Genomic DNA, 22253 nt, shown 5'->3' on the forward strand with positions numbered 1-22253 from the left:
CCATTTTCCAGGTAAGGAGACTGAGTCCCCAAGAGGCCAAGTGTTTTCCCCAGCATCACAGAGCTAATGAGGAAATCAAAGCCTTCCCTATGTTGGATCAGTGCTCACTTTCCTTACCCTGCTGATAGGGAATGATAATACCTCTCTACTGAGAAAAGCTCTCTTCTCTGATTATGTCATTTCTGCTGCATGGCTTAGTAGAAAGAGCAATAGCTGGGTTTGAGGATCATTCTGCCACTGACCTGCTATGTGGCTTTGGACAAGTTGATTCTCACCTCTGGGATTCAGTTATCCTTTCTGTAAAATGAGAAGGGAAGATTAATTCAGGAAAGGCAAACATAGGTCACATGTCCCTTTGTTCCCCTCTCCCAAGGCCAGACAGACATCAATAATTGACCATGGCATTTTTTCTCATGCTGAGCTTGGACTCATTCTCTATATCCTTGTCATCTCTGGGTTCCAGGCTGTTACTACCAGTTAAATGGAGTAGGTTTGTGAATGGAAATCCACTTCCCGAACTAAAGACCTTTCCGACCTTTACCTTCCAGAATGTTCAGACAATAACTTCCTCTGGCTCTCCTCTCAGTCCCTTTCCCCTTGGGAGTCTCTCCTGCTCTCTTTTCCAGTTCAGCTCACTGAGCTCAAGGTCATCCCTTCACAAATGGCTTTGTCCTGGCACAATCCATTCTGCTACACATGCCCCATTTTAGAGAAAGGTGCAGAAATTACTCAGGGCACACATTCCTTTCCCCACTGGCAATGAGGCCATAGGCAGGTTTTGCTTGGGTCATTAATCGCGGCCCATTAGGTAGACTGTTTTAGGAAAAACTAGGCTTAGGAAGGTGGGAGAGTATAGAGATCGGAACAGCCACGCCAAGGGGGAAAGTTCAGCCAATTTAATCTCCTGCAGCTGGTCTCATTCTCCAGCTACCACTGGCTGCCAAAAACATGGTTTTTAAAACTCTAATAGGTGTGAGCAGAGACAATCTGTATGGATCAGCAGTCTCCTGCTAGCAGGAGTATTCATTAGTGGCTAATGAAAAAATAAGGAGATACTGACTTCTTTTGTAGAGAAACAAAATGTATTGACGTGGGCAAAAAAGGAGATGAGGGAACATTGATGTTACTGTTTGATGTTTACAGAGGGGGATGGGAGAGGGGCTGCAGGTCTGTGGAGCCTGCAAAGCTGTATGCTGTGGAAGTTGCCAAGATCCAGTTGCAACTGCTTCCTCCTAGATTCTGGAACACAAACAGTTTGTCTCTCTCAAGTCATGCTGAGATCCCCGGGGTGCCATCAGTAAACTACTTGGGGATGAGGGAGAGCCCCTCATTCCCCAGCTCTGTGCCATGGCAGAGAGCCAACATGAATAATGATCTTGGAGCTATGTTTTAAAAGCTGTCCTGTCCTTCAGTTTTGTGATCCAGTGCAACATCTTAACCTTCTGAGCCTCAGTTTCCTTATCTGTAAAACAGCGATGTTGCTATTCCTATGTTTCTCATTGGATTGGTGATGGTAACTATTTACTGAATGTTTACTATGTGCCAAGCTGAGGTTCCGAGGGGTGACCTAACTAGTCCAAGGTCAAGTTAGGAATGATAAAAGTGAGATTTAAACCCACAGATGGCTAACTTCAACATGTATCTTCTTATCCACTGTGCTGTAACGCGATATAGAGATTAAATGGGATAATTAATAGAAAGTGCTTAGCACAGGGTTTGGCACATAGTAATTGCTTGAGATTTACTGTTGCCCTGTGCCACTGTCATCATCATCATCGTCGTCATCCCTCCTGCCACCTCCCCCACCTTTCCTCTTTGTGATTATTTCAACAGACCTCATCAAGGGCTTCTGGTGTTGCACGGTGAAGTCGGGTAGGACTCTGTAATGTTCCCAGACTTTGGAGGCGCTACTCTCAGAATGCTCGCCAATGAGTCAGCGCACCTCTCTGTGCCTCAGTTTTTTCTTGTATAAAATGGGGATAGTATGGTGCCTGCGTAAAGGGCCATGGTGAGGATGCAAACATCCATGCATCTTTACAGTAGAGAGGAGATTGCACAGGTTTTCTACTCCAGATCCCCCTTTTGTCATGGTGAGGTCATGGAAGGATGAAGTAATGCACGTAAAGTATCTCCTGGGCATTTTACAAATATGAGCTGAAGAGACTGCCCCTAAGAGACTTGTTAACTAGAGAGTCAACCCTAGATAGGGCGCGTAGGATGCAGAAGGGCCTGGATGAAAGCCTGTTCCATCCACAGTGTGACCCCGGCTCAGCCACGTGCCTTCCTTGGATGTTGATTTCATTTTTGCAGAAGGGAGTGGATGCTCCCTGCTCTCTCTAACCTCTCAGGGTCAGCAGGAGGTGAAATGGAACTGGCAAGCATAATAGAAGGGCTTTGAAAAGTTGGACTTGCTGCATGGATGAGAAGTTTTATGATGATGGCTTTGGTCCCGCCTCTGGTTGCTGTCAGCAAATTTCTTGATCTGAGGGAGAAGTTACTGTTGGGTGCGGGCAGTGGGGTGAAAGCCCGTCTGGAGGCTGCTTCTGTGCTGGGATAAGAATACTGATGGGTGGTGGCAGCTAGTAACTCCTTCCAGAACTCTGAAAATCCCTCTCTCGCCTGCCAGGATGCCATGCTGGTGGCTCTTAAGAGCCTCATGCCAGCCTGCCTCTTCAATGTCATTGGGTTTGGATCCACATTTAAGACCCTCTTCCCTTCCAGTCAGACCTACAGTGAGGTAAGGAGGGGGCAGGGCTGGGTCCGGAATGGGTGGGTGGTGAGGAAAAGAAGAAAAAGAAAGTGTGGGTAACCCTGAGGCCTGCCTCAGAAGCTGCCCCCCACACTCGCCCTGTGGAAACTCAATGAGGCCCACAGCAGAGAACTAGATAGGGTGTCTCTGGGTAGGCCATTTGCTGACATCTCATCTTCTGAATAATAAGAACCTCTTTAAAAATAAGGACCATTTTGGGCAAAGTATGGGTGTGCACGGAGAGGGGGTTCAAGGAAGGGGTAGAGAGAGGCTATATCCTGCTTCTGTTTCAAGAGAACGATAGACTCATGTAAGGTTGAACTGAAGGAGTGAATTGTAAGGGGTTACAGAATGAGTAAGTGGGGAGATGGGCTAAGAATAGAACTCACAAGGCTCAAACTACAATTTAGAACAAGAAGACTGGGGACCCAGCAGCACATTCAAACCTGGAGCATATCCTGTCCAGGTCCAGGAACAGGAAGAAAGAACGTAAGGGAGGGGAGGGAGAAAGGAAGAGCGTGTTTCAATGAAAAATAACTTTATAGGTTTTTAAAATACAAAAAATTATGTATATTGATTGTCCCACAATTTTTAAATCCAGATGATCAAAAAGAAAAATTAAAAAGTCTCCCATGATCACATCAGAAAAAAAAAAAGACTACCATTACAAGCTCAAGCTCAGTATAAATCCCTCCAGACCTTGTTCTATGTGTTTACACATATTTTTTAATTTATTTTTTATTAACATATAATGTATTTTTTGTTTCAGGGGTACACAGGTATCACAGGTCTGTGATTCCTCAGTCTTGCACAATTCACAGCGCTCGCCATAGCACATACCCTCCCCAATGTCCATCACCCAGCCACCCCATCCCTCCCTCCCACCCTGCTCCACTCCAGCAACCCTCAGTTTGTTTCCTGAGATTAAGAGTCTCTTATGGTTTGTCTCCATCTCTGGTTTTGTCTTGTTTCATTTTTCCCTCCCTTCCCCTATGATCTTCTGTCTTCTTTCTCAAATTCCACATATTAGTAAGATACATTTTTAATAACGATAGGATTAGACGGGCCATACCATTCTGTAACCTACTTTCTAACACAACAGCCTATCGTAAGCATAGTTCCATGTCAGTAGTATTAATCTGCAAGATGATTTTAATGGCTGCCTAGTATTTCGTTACACGGATCAATCAGGACCTATTGAACTAAATCCCTGCAGTTGAGCATGTCAGTTGCTTCCATATTTTTCTATTCAGTCATCTTTGTAGCAAAGACTCCACACCCAACCTTAATGATTCCCTTGGGATAAATCCTTAGTCTTGTTGGCTCAGAAGGTACATATCCATTTCAAGACTTTTGATAGATGCCATTACCCCAAGCACAGGTGCTGAAAGAGCATCTTCGTGAATCAGGAGAACATCTGATATCCATCCGGTGCCAGGAGTCCTTGGCCAGTTGGGTTCCATAGTGTTGATCCAGGAGGAAGGGAATCTGAAGCCCACATTGGGCACATGGTTTCTTCAAAGTATTGTAGGGATTAGCACACAGGCAGGCCAGAACTTGAGTCTTAAGATTTCTAGTATTATGGTCTTACCACTACACCTCCTGCCTCGCTAATTAGAAAAGGACACTCATTTGTACTGAGCAATTGGAGCTTGATGTGCTGCCTTTTCCAGGGGTGTTTATATTTTTAATGAGGAACAAAGAAAGGACAGTGGTAAGTTAGTACACCATGAACAGCATTTAGGGCATTCATAAGGGGTGCTATTGGGCAGAATCACACCAAATGAGTGGCCATCCGTTCTTCCTGTGCATGGATCTAAGGCATCCCTGGCTCCATGGAGCTAAGATCTAGGGAAACAAAGGATGCATCCTCCAGGGGGCTTACAGTCTTGGCGCCATATGGTGATGCTGGGGCTATCTTCCCCGTCCATGACCCTTCCCTGCAGGAGAGCGTGGCCATGGCCTGTGATAACATCCAGAGAATGCGTGCTGACATGGGTGGCACCAATATCCTTTCCCCGCTCAAGTGGATCATCCGGCAGCCAGTGCGCCGAGGCCACCCGCGGCTTCTCTTCCTGATCACAGATGGTGCCGTCAACAACACCGGCAAGGTGCTAGAACTGCTGCGAAACCATGCCTTCTCCACCAGGTGGGCACAGGCTGAAGGTCTAAGGCCTTGGTTATTCTGGGCTGCCCTGGGCTGGGGGTGCCGGAAGTGGGGCATCATGGAAAATGCCAGAAGGAAAGGAGAGAACTCCAGTTCCTATGGTGCTTGTCTTCTAGGGTGGTGTAGCTAACTTCGAAGTTTGCCTTTTTCCCCTCAAGAGTTCAGGTGGGATGAGATAACACCACACCTCTGCATATAGCTCCCAAAGGGCAGCCTAGGTGGAGGAAGTCCTTCTTGCTGCTTTGACTCTGTCCTGGGGTGGGAGTTAATGGGCTATTGTGAATGTGAGTGCCCCATGATGGCCTTCTGCCTTCTCCTTCACCCTCTGCCTGATGCTAGGATCAGCTCTAAGATAGCTCTGCTGGGTCATGCTCTGTCCCTTTCTCCACCGAAGGGACAGAGAAGACACAGAGGGTGGGAAATAGCACCCTCTCCCCTCCCCTTCCCCCAGGTGCTATAGCTTTGGAATTGGACCCAATGTCTGCCACAGACTGGTGAGAGGGCTGGCAACTGTGTCCAAGGGCAGTGCTGAGTTCCTGGTGGAGGGAGAACGGCTCCAACCCAAGGTAGGAGAAAGGGGCTCAGTCTCTTTGGTGCTGGTACCTCAGAGGGCCCAGACCGGTCATACAGCAACTCAGTGGTGGGGCTGGGATTTCATTTCATCCAAGTCTAAGCTCCCCACTAGGCCACTATACACCCTAGTGAGAATCAGAGAGGTGGAGGCCACAGAGAAGGCAACTCCTGGAGTTAGTACAGGACACTAGATCCACTGGTCTCCAGCCACTGGATCACATGCTCCATCCACTGGCTGGGCAGGACTGGGGCTTCTGAAAGAGTCACTGCTCCTATGGATCTGGAGTTGTGTTGGGGGTCATTTCTAGCCCACATTCCCAATGATGACAAATGGTGGCTCAGAAGCATCTAAAGGACCCAGAAATCAAGGAGATTATAGTCATCTCTCCATTTTCTGCACAGTTGGCACTAATAACAGAACTCTTAAAAAATCCTTGGGTCAGTCCAGATCCTCCAGGAAGCAGAGACAGAGCAGGTTTTAAGAAGCTCATAACTACAAGAAGTTCACTGGGGGATAATGTCTGTGAAAGAAAAAAGAGGAAGAAACAGGAAGGAGAACTCTTCAGCCCGTAATGCACGTGCATACCCGTGAAAAGACTGAGCAGGGAGAACTTCAGACTGCGAGTCTAGCAAGGTCTCAGCCAACCCAACAGGAAGCTCTGGAGCAAAGATCACCCATTAGGTAGTCAAATTGGGCTGAAATGCCAACACTGGTATCGCTGCCGTGCTCAGTCATTGCCTGGGGGCTTCCAGAGAGAGGTGTGGTCTTGGCTGGAAAGCTGGGGCTGCATCTGGAGCCTATCACCTAATGGCATTCGGCATTCGTTGCAGCAAAAGGACACAGTCTTCCTTCAAGGGGGATCTGGGAGTGCACCCTTATGGTTTGCACAATCCCCAGATCATTTTTCTCCAGCTTTGCAGTACGTTTGAAGAAATCAGCCTAAGTGATGCAAAACCACAGCTGTCATTTATTGAACACCTATCATGAGGCAGCGACTTCAAATCCAGTATCTCAGCTAATCCTCCCAACTACACTGAGAGTTGAAAATTACTAACTCACTTTACCGGGAAAGGAAACAGAGGCCCAGCGAGGCAAATTAATTTGCTCAAGATCACTATCCAGTCCATGCTTTGACACAAACTTTCTTGGGGTCTTAAATCTCCTCATTATAAAATGCTAAGCTTAGAGAAGCAAGATCTGCTCCAACTCTGACATTCTAGTAGTCTAAGAAGCTCAGAGGCACGTTCACTGAACAAGCCACCCCAAGGCCTATTGTGTCTTCTTCTCTGCTTACACCCTGTCATGCTCATACCCACATGGTCTTTGTGCTCCTCATCTCTGTATGCCCCTGCTCACATGTGCCCCAAACCTGTGTTCTGACCCTGCCTAACAGATGATCAAATCCCTGAAGAAGGCCATGGCCCCAGTCCTGAGTGATGTAACTGTGGAGTGGGTCTTCCCTGAGACCACTGAGGTCCTAATCTCGCCTGTGAGCACCAGCTCCCTCTTCCCCGGAGAGCGGCTGGTGGGATATGGCATTGTGTGTGATGCCTCCTTATACATCTCCCATCCCAGATCTGTAAGTATCTTAGACATTCCAGAACAGTGGGGCTCTAGAACATTACCCACAAAACCATCCTTAGCTGGAAAGGCCACTGGTGGCCACTAGGAACTAATTGGATCTAGGTCTACAGTTTTGGGGTCTGGTTGCCAGGCCATGGGCATGTGGTCATGGTGACACTTCTCGGGTAAATGCTATCATCGCAACATGTGGTTCTTAAGATCCCGTGCAGCAGAAAAATTGGGGGAATGTGTCTAAAATGCAGAGCCCAAGGGGCGCCTGGGTGGCTCAGTTGGGTAAGTGGCCAACTCTTGATTTTGGGTCAGAGTCTTGATCTAAGGGTCCTGGGATTGAGTCCTGTGTGGAGCTCTGCGCTCAGCAGGGAGTCTGCCTCAGGATTCTCTACCCCCTCTGCCCCTCCTCCAACTCTCTCTCTCTCAAATAAATAAATAAATCTTTTTAAAAAATAAAATAGGGGCGCCTAGGTGGCTCAGTTGGTTAAGCAACTGCCTTTGGCTCAAGTCATGATCCTGGAGTCCCAGGATCAAGTCCCTGCAATCGGGCTGCCTGCTCAGCAGGAAGTCTGCTTCTCCCTCTGACCCTCCCCACTCTCATGCTCTCTATCATTCTCTCTCTCTCAAATAAATAAATAAAAATCTTTAAATAAAATAAAATGCAGAGTCACTGAACTCTACCTCTGAAACTAATAATATGCTATATGTTAATTAATTGAATTTAAACAAATTTTAATTTAATTTAAAAAGTAATAATAATAAATAAAATGCAGAACACAAGCTCTAACCCAGGTCTACTGACTAAAAGTCTTTGAGGGTAAGGCCCAGGAACCTGCATTTGACATAATCTCCCCAAAGTGATTTTGACAAACAACTCAGTTCAGAACAACTGCACTCAGGTTTATCTCCCCAAAAGCTCTATTCAAGTCATGTCTCCTTAGGTAAGTTTGTGTTTTACTTACATGGATCATTCTCTTGTATGTGGTGACAGAAGTGAGATAAAAGTGAGGAACTTCTCAAAGGAAGATGGAATTCATGCTAAAATGTGGGGAATTGCCTGAAATTTCCCCATCTCTCCTCTTTAGTGAGTCTCTCTATGCCGGCTTGAAGGATTTGCCATCTTGTTTGATTTTTAAGCAGGAGTCACCAACTTATTGCCTAGAGGGACTGGGCAGGTATAAAATGAATGAAATGGACTTCTAAAAATAAAAGGGGAAAACACCATGAAGGATAGCAATTATCATGGAGTCCACAGAGAGGCAAGAGGGGTGGTGAGGAATATGGCAAACTGGATGGCATATGGCCATCTCAACTGCGTGACCCCTCCCCAGCGTGCACTCTGTGTTAAAGGTGTTTTCAATCTTGCAAGAGAAGTGAGAATTGTGTGTGATATTTCCAGCTTTTAGAATGTTATACCATCTCCTAAGAATCATGTCAGGGTAATGGTTACTGTGTTATGGAGAGTGGGGTGTTCAAATGTAGGGAAAAGATGCTAAACAGAATGTTGGTCAGTCTTTGAACAGTCTAGACCCTTCTTGAAGGTCTCAGAGGCAGCAGATCATCAACGGACACTACCACTGGAATGGATCCTCAAATAAATGCCTTCTCCTTTCCTTACCCATGAGACTGGTAAAGTTTTCTCCTGGTACTAGCAGGGCTCTTGGGGAAAGGTACCCTTGCCTATTATGGTATAAATATGACTTGCCCTCCTGGAAAGCAATCTAGAAATAAATAATGAAATTAGAAATACGTAACTTCTCAACCCAGAAATGCCTCCTAAGAATCTAACACCTAGAAATAAAAGTGATGTAATGGATTTATGTCCAAGGATTCACTGTAGCAATTTTTTTGTGGTGCAAAATAAATGGCCACAAAGCAAATGCTTAAAAATAAGGAGTGGTAGAATATTGTGCAGTCAAAAGTTAAAAAGAATAGTTGATATGCAGGATTTCCAAAATGTTTTAAATGCAAAATTCAAGATACATGTAAATGTAAGTAAATGTAAGTAATCTAGTCCAGTTCTTGTAAAATAAAAATTACCCCCAAAGCCCTTGTTTTATATATATATATATATATATATATATATATATATATATATATATATATGTTTATATCATGGAGAATGGAATGGAAGGAGCAGAGCAGATGGTTCATTTTGTTAATTTTGGTTACCTACTTGGAGACAGCAGTGGCATTGAGAATTACCTTTAAAAAAATTTTTAAATAAAGAAGATAATTAAAAATATAAACAATATAGGGGGTGCCTGGGTGGCTCAGTCTTTAAGCATCTGCCTTCAGCTCAGATCATGATCCCGTGGTCCTGGGATCAAGCCCCGAATTCGGCTCCCTGCTCTGCGGGAAGCCTGCTTCTCCCTCTCCCACTCCCCCTGCTTGTGTTCCCTCTCTTGCTGTGTCTCTCTCTGTCAAATAAATAAATAAAATCTTTAAATATATATATATAAACGATATAAATGTTATGAAGAGTTGGTTCCATTCACCATCTCTTGAACAGAAGTCTGCCTAAATTACTCAAGCAAGCAAAAAGCTTCCTGTTACTCTAGATCCTCAAAGATGGAACTCCCACCACCTTCCATCACACCCAGCCTGCCCCACAGGTGTTCTTTCTGACATCTAGCCCCACTCCCAGCCCTCTTTTCTCTCCCTCCCTCCAGGACAAGAGGAGACGATGCAGCATGCTGCACTCTCAGGGGTCCAGCAGCTCCGTCTTCTACCACTCCCAGGATGAGGGGCCCAGCCCAGACAACAGAAACTGTGCCAAGAGCATGGGGTCACACTTCAACCTGAGGCAGCCCAAAGATGCCCAGCCATACATTGGAGACTCCACCACTAATCCTGGTTAGTCTGCTGTTCCTTGTGCTTTGCTCTCTCTTCAGGGAGGCCACGATGGCTACATTTTACGGAGCACTTACTATGTGCTGCGCACTTTATACAAAGAATCTCACTGAAGATTTAGCAGCTGTAGGGATGGGTCCTGTTCCACCGATTTTATAGATGATGAAACTGAGGCTTGGAGCCCTTAGGCAACTTGGCTAACCTCATGAAACCTGCAAGAGGGAGGGTACAGACAGGTCCAGAGCTGTTTGCATCCAAAGCCTCTTTATGGTGCTAATTTCCATTCATAGGGCATTTATTGATCACCCACCATGGCTAAGTCCTGAACACAGCGTGGGAAGCAAAGATGATGCAAACATGGACTCTTGTCCTTCAGAAACTCTCTGCCTAGTGGAAGAGATACAATTGGCTTTAACTTTGATAGAAGCAGAGTGACAGGGACCACAGCAAAGTTTAATAAGCTGGGGGGGGTCCCAAGGAAAGACACATTGGTAGACGATATCAACAGAGACATAATGAAGGCACAGATTCTTAGAAGTGGGAAGGGAGAGGAGATTCCAGGCAGCAGAAACTGGCTGAGCAAAGACGTAGAAATGTGACACCTAGAAAACTAGAAGACACACAAGTGATTGCTCATCTGGTACGTTTGGAGCACACGGTACATTGAAAAAGGAGCAGAAAGGACAATAGCTGGATAGATGCATTAGGACCAGTTTACATAAGGCTTTGAACGCCAAGGGAGGCGAGACATCTACAGATATTTCAGCAGGCAAGCCATGGATAACTCAAGAAGTTTCCAAGCAGGAAAGGAGCATGCAAGCCCCTCTCTCTCTTTCCCCACTGACCTCCACCCTGACGGCACCCCTTGTCACCACCCCACCCAGGTCTAGACTTTTCCCAGCGACGGCGGGCATATAGCACCAACCAGATCACCAACCACAAGCCCTCCCCAAGGGCCCCCACAGCCAGCGACCCCACAGTGCCTGCCAGGAGATACCCACTTCGGAAAGCCAAGCTTCAGGACCTCACCAACCAGACCAGCACAGACGCCCCGTGGTGGCAGATTGATTTGCAGGTACCTGCAGGGCAGGTTGGAGTTGGGGGGGACCATAGACGGGGAGCGAGCTGTCTCCTGCTTCAGCCACAAGGATGGAGCCTGTCCACTACTTATACAGCAAAATGAGTGTCTTCTTCCTCATGTTGGGGGATCTCCATCTGCCTGAGCCCCTTTCTAATAATGGTACCCAGTACTCAGTGACATCACCCATTCTCTGTACGCAACACTTCCCAGCTGGTAAGGAGCAGCCCCATTTATGCTCGTTTGGTTTTATAGCACTCCTGAGAGGAAGGAGTGGGGGAGCTGACCACCCCCACTCTGTATAGATGTGGAAATTGAGGGTCAGAAAGGTCAAGTGACTTATCCATGGTCAGATAGCCAGTCAGGGGGTTGCAGCCCAGGACCCTCTGCCTGCAAAGCCCTCACTTCCCTCCTCCCTCACACCGCACCTTCTGCAAATCCCAAGGGTGGTACATTCACTCAGGGCAGAGATCATCTCAGAATTAGAGCCAGAACGGGACCAGTCACCCACTGTTCAGCTGGACCAAAGTTTCTCAGCCTCAGCGCTATGGACACGATAATTCTTTTTGTTGAAGGGGCTGTCTGTGTGTCGTAGAATGTTTGGCAGCATGCCTGGCCTCTATCAACTGAATACCACCTTCAACCATGATGACCAAAACTGTCTGCACTCATTGCCAAATTCCCCTGAGGAAGAGGGTAGCATCACCAGATGAAGAAATACTGTCCCAAACCAAATTGGTGTTTGTTATTATCTGCATACCTTATCCACTTTCTTAAGAATGGGCTTCGTGTAGCTTTGTCATTGTGAGTCAAAGTTCCATAAAAGGAGCCTTTCAGTCTCCCCCCTCCCACCCACCACCACCAGCCCTCCCTGCCTCTCCATAAGCTCCTACACTCCCCAAGGGCAGAGACATTGCCTCCTTGACCCTGCAGGCCCTTCTCTGTGCTTCGTCAGGGATCATTTGATGCGGTTGGAAGACACTGATCTTGGAGTCAGGTGGACTCTGCTCCTCAAACATGTTGCTTACCCTCTCTGAGCCCCAACTTCCCCATCTATGAAATGGGGAGAGTAGTTTGTACAGCTGATTGAGCTGCCGTCAGCAGATATTGACTGGGAGACAACTCTACGTGGAAGACTTGCAGGCAATGGCTGATAGGAGATGAACTGCCTGGTGCACCCCTGGTATACAGCAGGTGTCCTTTAAATGCAACTCTCCTTGGTGAGAGCTCTGGGCAGCTTAGCATCTGTTCTCTCCTGCTTGCTTCTGGCCCATCTTTGCTCATGTCTCCCTGGTCGCCTGCTTGGCTTCTTCTCCAATCTGATTCTCCCCAACACACTTGTACAAACGCACACACATGCATGCACACGCACACACGTACACCCTTCCTGCAGCCTCTGGCTGGGTGAAGGGCTGAATCCTAGACTAACCCGTTGCCATGGAAACTGTAGCAGCATCTGTTTCTCAGTGTGGAGGTGATGGTGGGGCAGGGGTGAGGGGAAGCCCAGCCTCTGATGGGAGATGGGGATTAAGGACCTCTTGGGACCCAGCAGCCCTGGCTGGATACCAGCTCCTACTGAGGCCGTCCTACCAGTAACCAGTCCCTTTCTTCTCCCACACCCTTGTGCCATCTCCAGGACCTCAGGCCCAGAGGAGACAGGAAGGAGGACCCCAGCCCCTGCCCTAAGGAGCCCTTATCTAAAGGAGAGGCACAATCCTCTTCCCAATAAATACTTGATAGAGATAAGAAAGCCTCTATGGTTAACTGTCGACCTAAAAACCTGAGAGTCCACTTTTTCTGTTTCATCTTGCAAGTGCTTTTGCCCCCCATCTTCTCCCCCTACCAAGCGTATGTGCTCCCAGAGGCACAAAATTCATTTTTCATTCACTTAATATTCTTTAATTACAGAAGTAATACATACTCAGAGTTTGCAATAAAAACTCTCAAACAGTTCAGGCAGGTATAAAGTAAAAATAAAATTACCCCTTCCCTGTGCCCGAACCCAATGATTTTCAGTGTTTCTTTCCAGAAACACTACACACACATACACACACATGCAACACACATATATGTTTTGAATAATCACATTGTAAATCTCCAATTATATCCAATTATTATTGGATAGCTCCAAAATCCAAAAGTAAATCTCCAATTTACACTTTTAATGTCCTTTTAATTCATTATTTTTTTTTTTGGTATTCAGTAAAATTCCTCTTTTTGGTGAACAGTTCTGTGAGTTTTGACGAACGCATAGTCATGTAAGTATCTCCACAATCAAAATACAGAATGGTTGCAACTTACTTTTCTAAAATATGTTTGATCTTGGACATCTTCCCACACTGGTATGAAGAAATCTGACTCTTTCATTTCAGGGTTTGTTGTGTGGCCTTCCACTGCATGGATCTTCCATAACTTACTTGTCAACCCCTATTGATGTACATTTTGAGAATGTCCAGATATTCACTTTTACAAACAACGCTGCAACAAATCTATAGTACGTGCACAAAGATATTCGCATCCTGTGCATTTCCACAGAACTTCTAAAACTGGAATCGTTAGGGTCAAAGGAGCTTGTACACATTTAATGTTGACAGACAGCCCACTGCTAAAGTGTCCTCCCACGGGTGTGCCTCAAGTTCATACTCCCATCAAGGGTCCACGAGAGAAACCCTGTCTCCCCGTTGGCCACAATGGGTGTCATCAAATGTTTAAATATTTGCCAATCTGGAAGGTGGAAAAAATCATATAACTTATTTTAGAGCAATGCTCATGAGGCGGAGCATTTTTTTCATGGGTTTATTGGATACTTTTTCTGTGAATTGCCTATAGATGTCCTGAACCCATAGTCTACCTCTGCTCCCCCTGCCCCAGTGATTTATAAGAGCTTTTTCTTGAAAATGATCTTTGTCATGCATGTTGCAGATATATTTCCCAGTTTATCCCTTGCCTTTTGGTGTTTTTGTACCAGCACAAGAATAGACAGATTAAATCCACAACACAGAAGAGGAAGTTCGGAAATAAAACCAATGTACATGAGAGCTTTGATAGGATAGAGGTAGGGAATTGATAAACCTTAGAAACTCAATGAATGAACCATATTTAATAAATGGTGTTGAGGTCTGTACTACTCAGAAAATCAAGGAAAGGCTGGTTCCTGTTTCTTTACACCAAAATAAATTCCATGTGAGTCAAAGATTTAAGCAAACAAAAATAAATCATAAAAATTCTAGAATTTTTTTTTGAGTGGGAAAGACCTTTTAAGCATGACATATGAGAAGACATAAGGAAAAGGCTGATAATTTTAGCCTCCTCCCAACACACACACAAAGTTTTTTAAACTTTATGGCAAAAAAAGAGTGGGTTTAGAATATTATCCACGGTATGTGATTTTCCATGGTTTTCCATGGTTTGGACTTCATCCATGCTTTGGGATTCTTTGTGTTGATGGTTCTCATGGGTAGTGGAGAGTAGGTTATGTGTCCTTGGGTACTGCAGAAGGACCTGGGCTACCCAGGGAAAGAGCTGTGGCTAGGGGTGGAGGGAAGGGCAGCCACTAAGGAGCTCAGCCTCCTCCCCTCTCGCTTGTACTCCTAGCCGTTGCTGAACAGTGGTCTGGACCTGAGCCAGGGCCCCAGACTCCGCGGCCCAGGAGCCCGCAGGCCCTCTCTGCTGCCCCAAGGCTGCCAACCCAGCCTGCCTTCCAGCCAGGAGACCCAGACCTGGAGCCCCATGAAAGAGCCGGATCTTGGGTCTAGCCTGAAGGCTGCCTCAGACAGCCGGAGCCCTGGGGACCCAGGTAAGTGCCCACAGGGTCTAGGACCCAACCGGGGGACAGGGAGGAATTCTTGGCTGTAGCCCAGCTTCAGATGATAGGATTGAGGGCAAATGCCTTTGTGCCCTTGGAGGGAAGGATAGGCTGTTGCCCATCCGTGCCAGAGAACCTCACCAATCCCACTTTCCCCCCGATCAACCTGGCCCTTGGGTTGACTGAGGCTCCCAGATGTCCCTGTGGCTGCACTCTTCGCTGCCCAAGTGTCCCCACCCCACCCTATCTGGCTACCTCGTGGACTGGATTCCTGGAGGTGGGTCTGCCCCATTTTGGGGACAGGTCCATACCATCCAGCTGTCCTAGGGAAGGATTCGTGTGTTCCTTGAGGTGGAGGGTGGGGGGGAGAAGACTGTACTTGCTTCGCGATGTCTGCGCCCTGGGGAGGAATGACGTCCCTGAGGGTTAACCTCTGTGCCCCAGCTCAGAGCATCGCCTGGTTGTCCCTCTGCCCGCAGAGCCGTCCCATCACCCTTCCCCCTTCGAGACTGAGACGTCCTCGGACTGGGAGCCCCCGGCAGAGTCCGAGGAGCAGATCAATCCCCGCAGGCCCTCCACTCCAGGCCCGGTGCTGGGCAAGGCCGTGGTCAAGGGCTTGCGCGACAGCCAACGTTTGCAATGGGAGGTGACCTTTGAGCTGGGGCCCCCCGGGCCGGAGCGGGGAGGGGCACACGACGCCGACCTGTGGAGCGAGACCTTCCACCACCTGGCGGCCCGCGCCATCATCCGCGACTTCGAGCAGCTGGCGGAGCGCGAGGGCGAGATCGAACCAGGTGAGCTCCGCGCCTGCTCGCTCCGGACCGCCTCCGGGAGCCCCTCCTCACAGCCCCGCCCCATGCCCCATCCTACCCCCTCCCCATTACCGGGCCCCGCCCCCTCCTCAAGCCCCGCCCCATGCTCTATCCCACGCCCCCCCCACCAGGATCCTCTCTCCTCCTCCCCACACCCGGGCCCCGCCCCCTCCTCACGGCCCCGCGGAAGGCCCCAACCCCTCCCGGCCCACCCACCGGTGATCCCCTCTCCTCCCCAGGCTTCAGCAACCTCCTTCTTCCCACAGCCCTGCCACTGTCTAGTGCTCCACCTCTTGTCCCCCACCGCTGCCTCCAGGTGTCTCCCCTCTGCCCCCCTTGATCACCCCCCGTCCCCCAGCCCCCAGATGCCTCCCCGCGAGCCCTGGGCTCTTCCACCCCTCCCACCCCGTCCCGTGATCCGGTGATCTGTCCTCTCCTTTTTCCCTCGGCTGCAATCTCCCATTCCTTCTCACCTCCCAGGGCTTCTCCTTGCAGCGCCCCCTGTAGGGCTCCAGAGACAGAACAATGGGGCCAGCCCTATCCCCTGACATGCTCCCTTGGAACCACACCTTCTTACAGAACCCACTAGACTTAGTTGGTCCACTCACCCACTCATCAACGCCATTTATTGCTTTTGGATCATCCCGGGGCCAGGCTCAACAGTGCAGTGACCACCACAATTCCCATCCTTAGAGCTTAGACTAGCTGGGAAGCCGACATGAATCAAATAATTATACACACGATTGAGTGCATTTGTCCTGAGTACTATTAAGAACTACAGCGATCCAAGAAATCCTATAACGGGGATGGTAGGGAACTAATTTAGTTCAGGAATTGGGGCAAACATTCCTAAGACAGTGATTCCTGGGATCACGATGGTGCAGGCTTGGAGAACAGATTGGTATATAGAGAACACTATTTGTGATAGGTTCATGCTTTGTTTATACAGTAATATATTGCTTATATTTTACATTATTTGTACTTTTGTATAACACATTTTTTTTCTGAGCACCTCACCTTACAGTTTACAAAATATCTGTACAATCCCTCACCGCCTTGACTCCTCACACAGCCCTCGGAGGCAGCGAGCCATGGAGACTGCTCACTTGTTCCATGTGAAGAACTTGGGTTTGGGGGTCAGATCATCCTGAGTTCTGATCCCAGGGCCGTTACTAACTCGCTGTGTGACCCTGTGTTTTGCGCTCTCCCTCTCTGGTTTTCAATCTTCTCTGCAAGATTGTCCCAGTGGGCCAGACCAGGGGTCCCCACCCAGCCAGGGTACCTGTGAAATCCTGCAGCAAAGTTTTTATCAGATAGCTGCAAAATGAAAATAGAGAATACAGGTGATGTAGAGGGGTGTTCGGTTGTTGTTGTTTGGTTGGTTTTTTTTTTAGATTTTATTTTTAAGTGAACTCTACACCCAACCTGGGGCTCGAACTCACAACCCAAGATCGAGGGTGGCACGCTCCACTGACTGAGCCACCAGGCGCACCTAGAGGATTTTTTTTAATAACACTCAAGTTATTTAAGGGGTGTAACTATCTTTTTGTCCTAGATGTCTTAGCTCTTTTACATTAAAATGTCCTTATTTTATGAAACGTTGATGGAGGTTAATAATCTTGGGGGTGAGGGTTAATCTCCTTAACTGGCAAGTGGGCAGACCCCTTGATTTTAAGAGCTTATAGAACCAAAGACGGGGACCACTGGTCTAGCCCTTCTTTTAGCTTCCAGAAGTTCTGTGTCAGGTAGGACTGTCCGGATCCACACACTGACCCCCAGCTTCTCCCTCCACAGGGTCCAGCCGCCGTTACCAGGTGAATGCTGTGCACACCAGCAAGGCCTGCAATGTCATCAGCAAGTATACAGTCTTTGTGCCTGTGGACGTGAGCAAGAGCCAGTACCTGCCCACCGTGGTGGGGTACCCCAACTCTGGTAAGGCAGTTGGGCACTTCTGAGGGCCAAGCAGACCCCCTTGGCTGTCAGAGGGGAGCTGGGACACAAAGGAGTACAGACCTGCTGAGAGGGGTATAAGGAATGGCCTAGAAGCAAAAAGGCCCCTGGCCAAGTGGTTCAGTCACCATAGGGTGGTGGGTACAGGAGCCCCCGCCCCACTGCTCTGCAGAAGGCAATGAAACCACCCCACTCCCTTTTCCCCACCAAATGAATAGGACTTTACTGTACTTTTCCAATTGGGACAATGTGTGTGCTCTCTGTAGAAAATTCTAAAATATAGAAAGGCATAAAATAAATAAAAATGCCTGGAATTGACAGTCATCCAGAAATGAGTTACTAATTACCTCCTTGGTGTGACCATCCTTCCAGACTTCTCTCTATGAATATCTACATGTAGAGAAGTCAAAAGATAATTTTCCATGAATTGGATTATACCAATATGTGCTGTGTTCTACCAAATGTGGGTGTGGAAAAAAAATCTTTCCAGGAAGGTGACTGTCTATCACCACTTTAATAGCTGCAGTGTTTTCTACTTTCATCATCAATTAGACAGTGGTCCAAAACACTTTATCTACATCGAATGACTTAATCCTCAACACGGCTCAGCAAAGTAGATGCTATTATTATCCCCATTTTACAGATGGGAAGGTAGAGGCAGAGGGAGTTAAGTTACTTGCCCAGGGTCACACAGCAGTGAGGGGCAGAGCCAGGCTTTGAATCTCGCGGCCTGGCTGCAGAGTCTACTTCCTCCTGCCCCTCTCCATTACCACTTAAGGTTTATCAGTACCTTTTCCACCAGCCCCCCAGGTACTAGACCTTCAATTTATCCCCCCTTTTGATTATCATAAATTATGGTGCAAAGAACATCTTTGTGCCCCTGTCTGGTTATCTCCTTGGGGTTAATTAACTCTCCAAAGTAAGATTGCGGATCAAAAAGTCTGCCCATTTAAAACTGGGATGTGTTTTGCCAAAGTGACCTGACTGCAAACGTTGTTTGGGGGTCTGCTTTTCACCAACACTGTGTGCTGCTTATCTTTCTAAACGCTGCCAGGCTCATAGGCAAGGGAAGAATCTCTCTTTGGGGATTTTTTTTTAGGTTTTTTTGGTGAGATACTTTTCATAGGTACCTTAACTATATGTACTTTTTCTTCCCTGAATTACATTTTCCCATCCTCTGCAGTTCCTTTTTGTTTTGTTTTGTTTTTTCAGCAGACCTTCTAAAGAATGTTTAAAAACAAAATGTGCCTCCCCTTGTTCCTGTCTCCCTCCTCCCCTCTGCTGTTTCTTATCTGTGGTATCAAAATAATCGACGACCCTGTTCCCTCTTTGGGTTGCTCTCATTTCAGGTTCTGGCCAGAGGCCCAGACTGTTACTCCCCCGGACATTCTCATTCACTGGGCTTTGTCATCCTGAATGACAATCAGGATGTCTCACCCTCCTCACCCATCGCAGACCATCCTAGTGTCTATAGCCCACAGCCTGGAAGGTTCAGGGACCTGGCCCATGTCTTAACCCAAGTCCCACAGCCCCCTAAGGCCTGGATCAGTACTTCCCAAAGTGTGATTCAGGAAACTAGAACCCTAGTCGCATGTCCTGAGCATGGCCATTCAGCACAAACTAGGAAGTCCCAGTTTAGGAAATACATTTAGGAACCACTGTATTAAATAAAGCTCAACGCCCAGTGTTTTCTTGATTGCAGAACTTGTCAGAGCCTTTAGTATGTTAATATACATCAGGAGGCTCAGAGAAGGGACTGTATTTTGCAGCTTCTTCCAAACTTACCTCCCCTTAGAACTCCTCGTTTTTTTAAGGAATAGTTTACAGACCATTGTTCTCCAAGAGTGGGGTTCCCCAAAACACACTTGACAGTGCTATAGCTTCATCTCTCTTTATCCATCCCCCGTTGGTGAGGCCCCTGTCCTGTGGGAGGGGAATGGGGGCCTTGGTCTCTGAGACCACAAACTAGGAGAGAAGGAAAATTGGGTGTTCCTGAGAAAAGCAGACTTTTAACTAACTAGAAAATACTGCTGCTTCCTGAGCATTGTCTCGGCCATAGCATGGACCTGGCAAGGTTATTATCCCCATTTTCCAGATGAGGAAACTGAGGCACAAAGCGGCTAGCACCCCATCCAGCTACTAAGAGATGGGGCTGAGGTTCAAACCCAGGTCATTCTGGCTCCAAAGCTCATGGTCTTACCTTGTACAATGTCTTTCTGTCTCTGGACAAGTGACAGACTGAAGGCAGAATCATTCCCGCCAGCCCTGGGGGAGAGACAAAGGACTGACCCAAGCGTATCCATCTGATCCCTTCTCCTTGTCCCCATGAAGGTGCTGCGTGGCGGATGATCAACTCTCAGGTCCTGACCCGACAGTGGAGCGGAGCCGCTGCTGGCTTCGGACGGTCTCAGACCCTGCTTGGGGAAGACTCAGCAGCAGGAGATGGCAAATTCCAGAACCTAAGTAAGAGCTGCCTCAGGCGTGTTCTGAAGCCTGGGCACCAGAGGCACCCTGGTACCCAAGGCCCCCTGGAAGCCAGGCTCTGAGTCTGTCCTCTGGGCCCCCTGCAGGACCAGTGTGAGGCCAGGCCTCCCGGGCTCTCGGAGGCTCAGCTTGGCCCGAGGATGCCCCCGTTAACACAGCTTCGCTGAGAGAACTGCCGCCAGTCTGTGTGCCTGCACCAGCCCTCCGCCTCGCCCCTTTCAAAGTCTGCAGAGCCCAGCGGCTGTTCCCTGACTCCAATCTCTTGAGTCCTCCCAGGCACCGAATGCCAGGAAAACTAATAAACAAGGGGAAAAGCGAGGGCCAAGAGCTAGTTCCATCTGTTTGGGTCCTACCATCTGCTTCTTTCAGGATTCCCAAAGCTTCCTTTCTGCCTTTGCCTGATTTCGTTGTGCCTATGGCTTAAGCATCCATGATTTGACCCTTTTGTGACCTGGCACTAATTCACAGGATAGCTTTAACCCTCTGTCTCCTGAATGTCTGCATGTCTTTTGGTCCCTCCAAAGACAGCCTGGCTGCTGCGGTAGTCCTAACCCCTTCCTTTGTGCCCTCTCATGTTCAGTGAGGATCTCCTGCCTTCTTCTATGCATGGGAAGGACATCAGAAGTCCCACCTGGCCCCTAGGCCAGACACCCAGATCATCATAATTTTTTACCTGAGGGACTCGAAAGTTCTCACAGACATTGATAGAGTAAAAAAGAGAACAGTGTGTGAGGGGTAGAAGAATGCGTAACTACAGAAACTAAAAAGCTCTGCCAGGGCGCCTGGGTGGCTCAGTTGGTTGGGCGACTGCCTTCGGCTCAGGTCACGATCCTGGAGTCCTGGGATCGAGTCCCGCATCGGGCTCCCTGCTCGGCAGGGAGTCTGCTCCTCCCTCTGACCCTCCCCCCTCTCATGTGCTTTCTCTCTCTCTCTCTCATTCTCTCTCTCAAATAAATAAATAAAATCTTTTAAAAAAATAAAATAAAATAAATAAAATATAAAGCTCTGCCAGCTCTTTGGTCCCTCAGAGCCTCTCAAACTGGGAGTGGGGGAAGCTGCTGGAACCCCTGAGCCAAGCTGGGCTTCCCATCTAGAGGAAATTTCTGGCTACCTTTTCATTTCTCCATAGCCCAGTTCTTGGTGGCCCATGGTGTCCATCAAAATCACAAATCCCTTTTTTTTTTTTTTTAAGATTTATTTATTTATTTTGAGAGAGACCGGGGGTGGGGGGCAGATGGAGAGAGAGAATCCTAAGCAGACTCCCCACTGAGCTGGAGCCTGCCGTGGGGCTGATCCCACGACCCTGAGATCATGACCTGAGCCGAAATCAAGAGTCGGACCTTTAACCGACTGAGCCACCCAGGCGCCCCAATCCCTTCTTTTCACTGACGTCTGATTTACACCCAAGTGTCTGTAACTTCTAAACTCTTATTCTATCCCAAGCCCTTTCCCTCCCCAAGGATGACAATAGTTAACATGTACTGTGAGTTTTCTTTGTGCTGGGCACTGTTCTAATCTAATTTCCTCCAAGCGTCTGACAAAGTTGGTGAGGAAAGCAAGACTCAGAGAAGTTAAGTGACTTACTCAGTGTCACACAGCAGATACATGATAGAGCCAAGACTTGAACCCAGGCAGTGCTTGGCTCCAGAGCCCATGAGGTGAACTACCATGCTGCTAGCCTCCCACCTGCCTCAGTCGCTCCACATCCAGTCCCTAATTCGCTGTGGTGCTGCTCCCGAGCCCCCAGTGATAAACAGAGCTTCTGGGCCCTCACAGAGCCACTAATGGTCTCAGGGGGGAGACAGAGGCTTTGATAAACATGTGTGCATGAAGCCTTTTCCATATTTTATACTCTTCCCTTGTGGTATATTGCCCATCCTGGTCCAGCCCTTGAGATAACAATCATAAGAATAATCACCCTGATGATGCATATTGAACAGACTATGTACAGTTATTATCCCCCATTTTACAGATGGGGAAACTGAGGCTCAGAGCCCTCTGACAAGTCAATGCCATGTTCTGGTGCCTCGTGGAGAGTTGGCATGAGCCCCTCCTCAGTAAGGCACAGACCTGGTGAGCTGATGCCCACCTCTTCCCCCACCCTCAGGCCCCTGACCTGCTCCCATTGCCCTGCTGGGTCTATAGCTTGGGGCTTTATTGAGCACTTCCCTTGGGCCAGGCACTAAGCACTAGCTGGGTATTACCT

The 22253-nt window shown here is 48.0% G+C and overlaps 1 protein-coding gene across 7 annotated transcripts in view; it reads left to right on the forward strand.

The window, feature by feature from the left end:
* The window catches only part of VWA5B1 (von Willebrand factor A domain containing 5B1), a 47800-nt gene that overhangs the window by 20379 nt on the left and 5168 nt on the right, over positions 1 to 22253 (forward strand). For 4 of the 7 annotated variants that reach the window (XM_035727234.1, XM_035727236.1, XM_035727233.1 and 1 more), the window contains 10 exons: positions 2627 to 2737; positions 4696 to 4898; positions 5368 to 5482; positions 6884 to 7069; positions 9738 to 9921; positions 10803 to 10993; positions 14591 to 14792; positions 15281 to 15595; positions 17408 to 17545; positions 19895 to 20026. In XM_035727234.1, coding sequence (XP_035583127.1) covers positions 2627 to 2737; positions 4696 to 4898; positions 5368 to 5482; positions 6884 to 7069; positions 9738 to 9921; positions 10803 to 10993; positions 14591 to 14792; positions 15281 to 15595; positions 17408 to 17545; positions 19895 to 20026 — 1777 coding nt within the window. Of the gene's footprint in view, positions 1 to 2626; positions 2738 to 4695; positions 4899 to 5367; positions 5483 to 6883; positions 7070 to 9737; positions 9922 to 10802; positions 10994 to 14590; positions 14793 to 15280; positions 15596 to 17407; positions 17546 to 19894; positions 20027 to 20133; positions 20444 to 22253 lie in introns of those variants that run through there. The other 3 variants (XM_035727239.1, XM_035727237.1, XM_035727238.1) reach the window with 3 other exon arrangements.

This window comes from Zalophus californianus, chromosome 4 (assembly GCF_009762305.2).
Source record: "Zalophus californianus isolate mZalCal1 chromosome 4, mZalCal1.pri.v2, whole genome shotgun sequence".
Lineage (NCBI taxonomy): Eukaryota > Metazoa > Chordata > Mammalia > Carnivora > Otariidae > Zalophus > Zalophus californianus.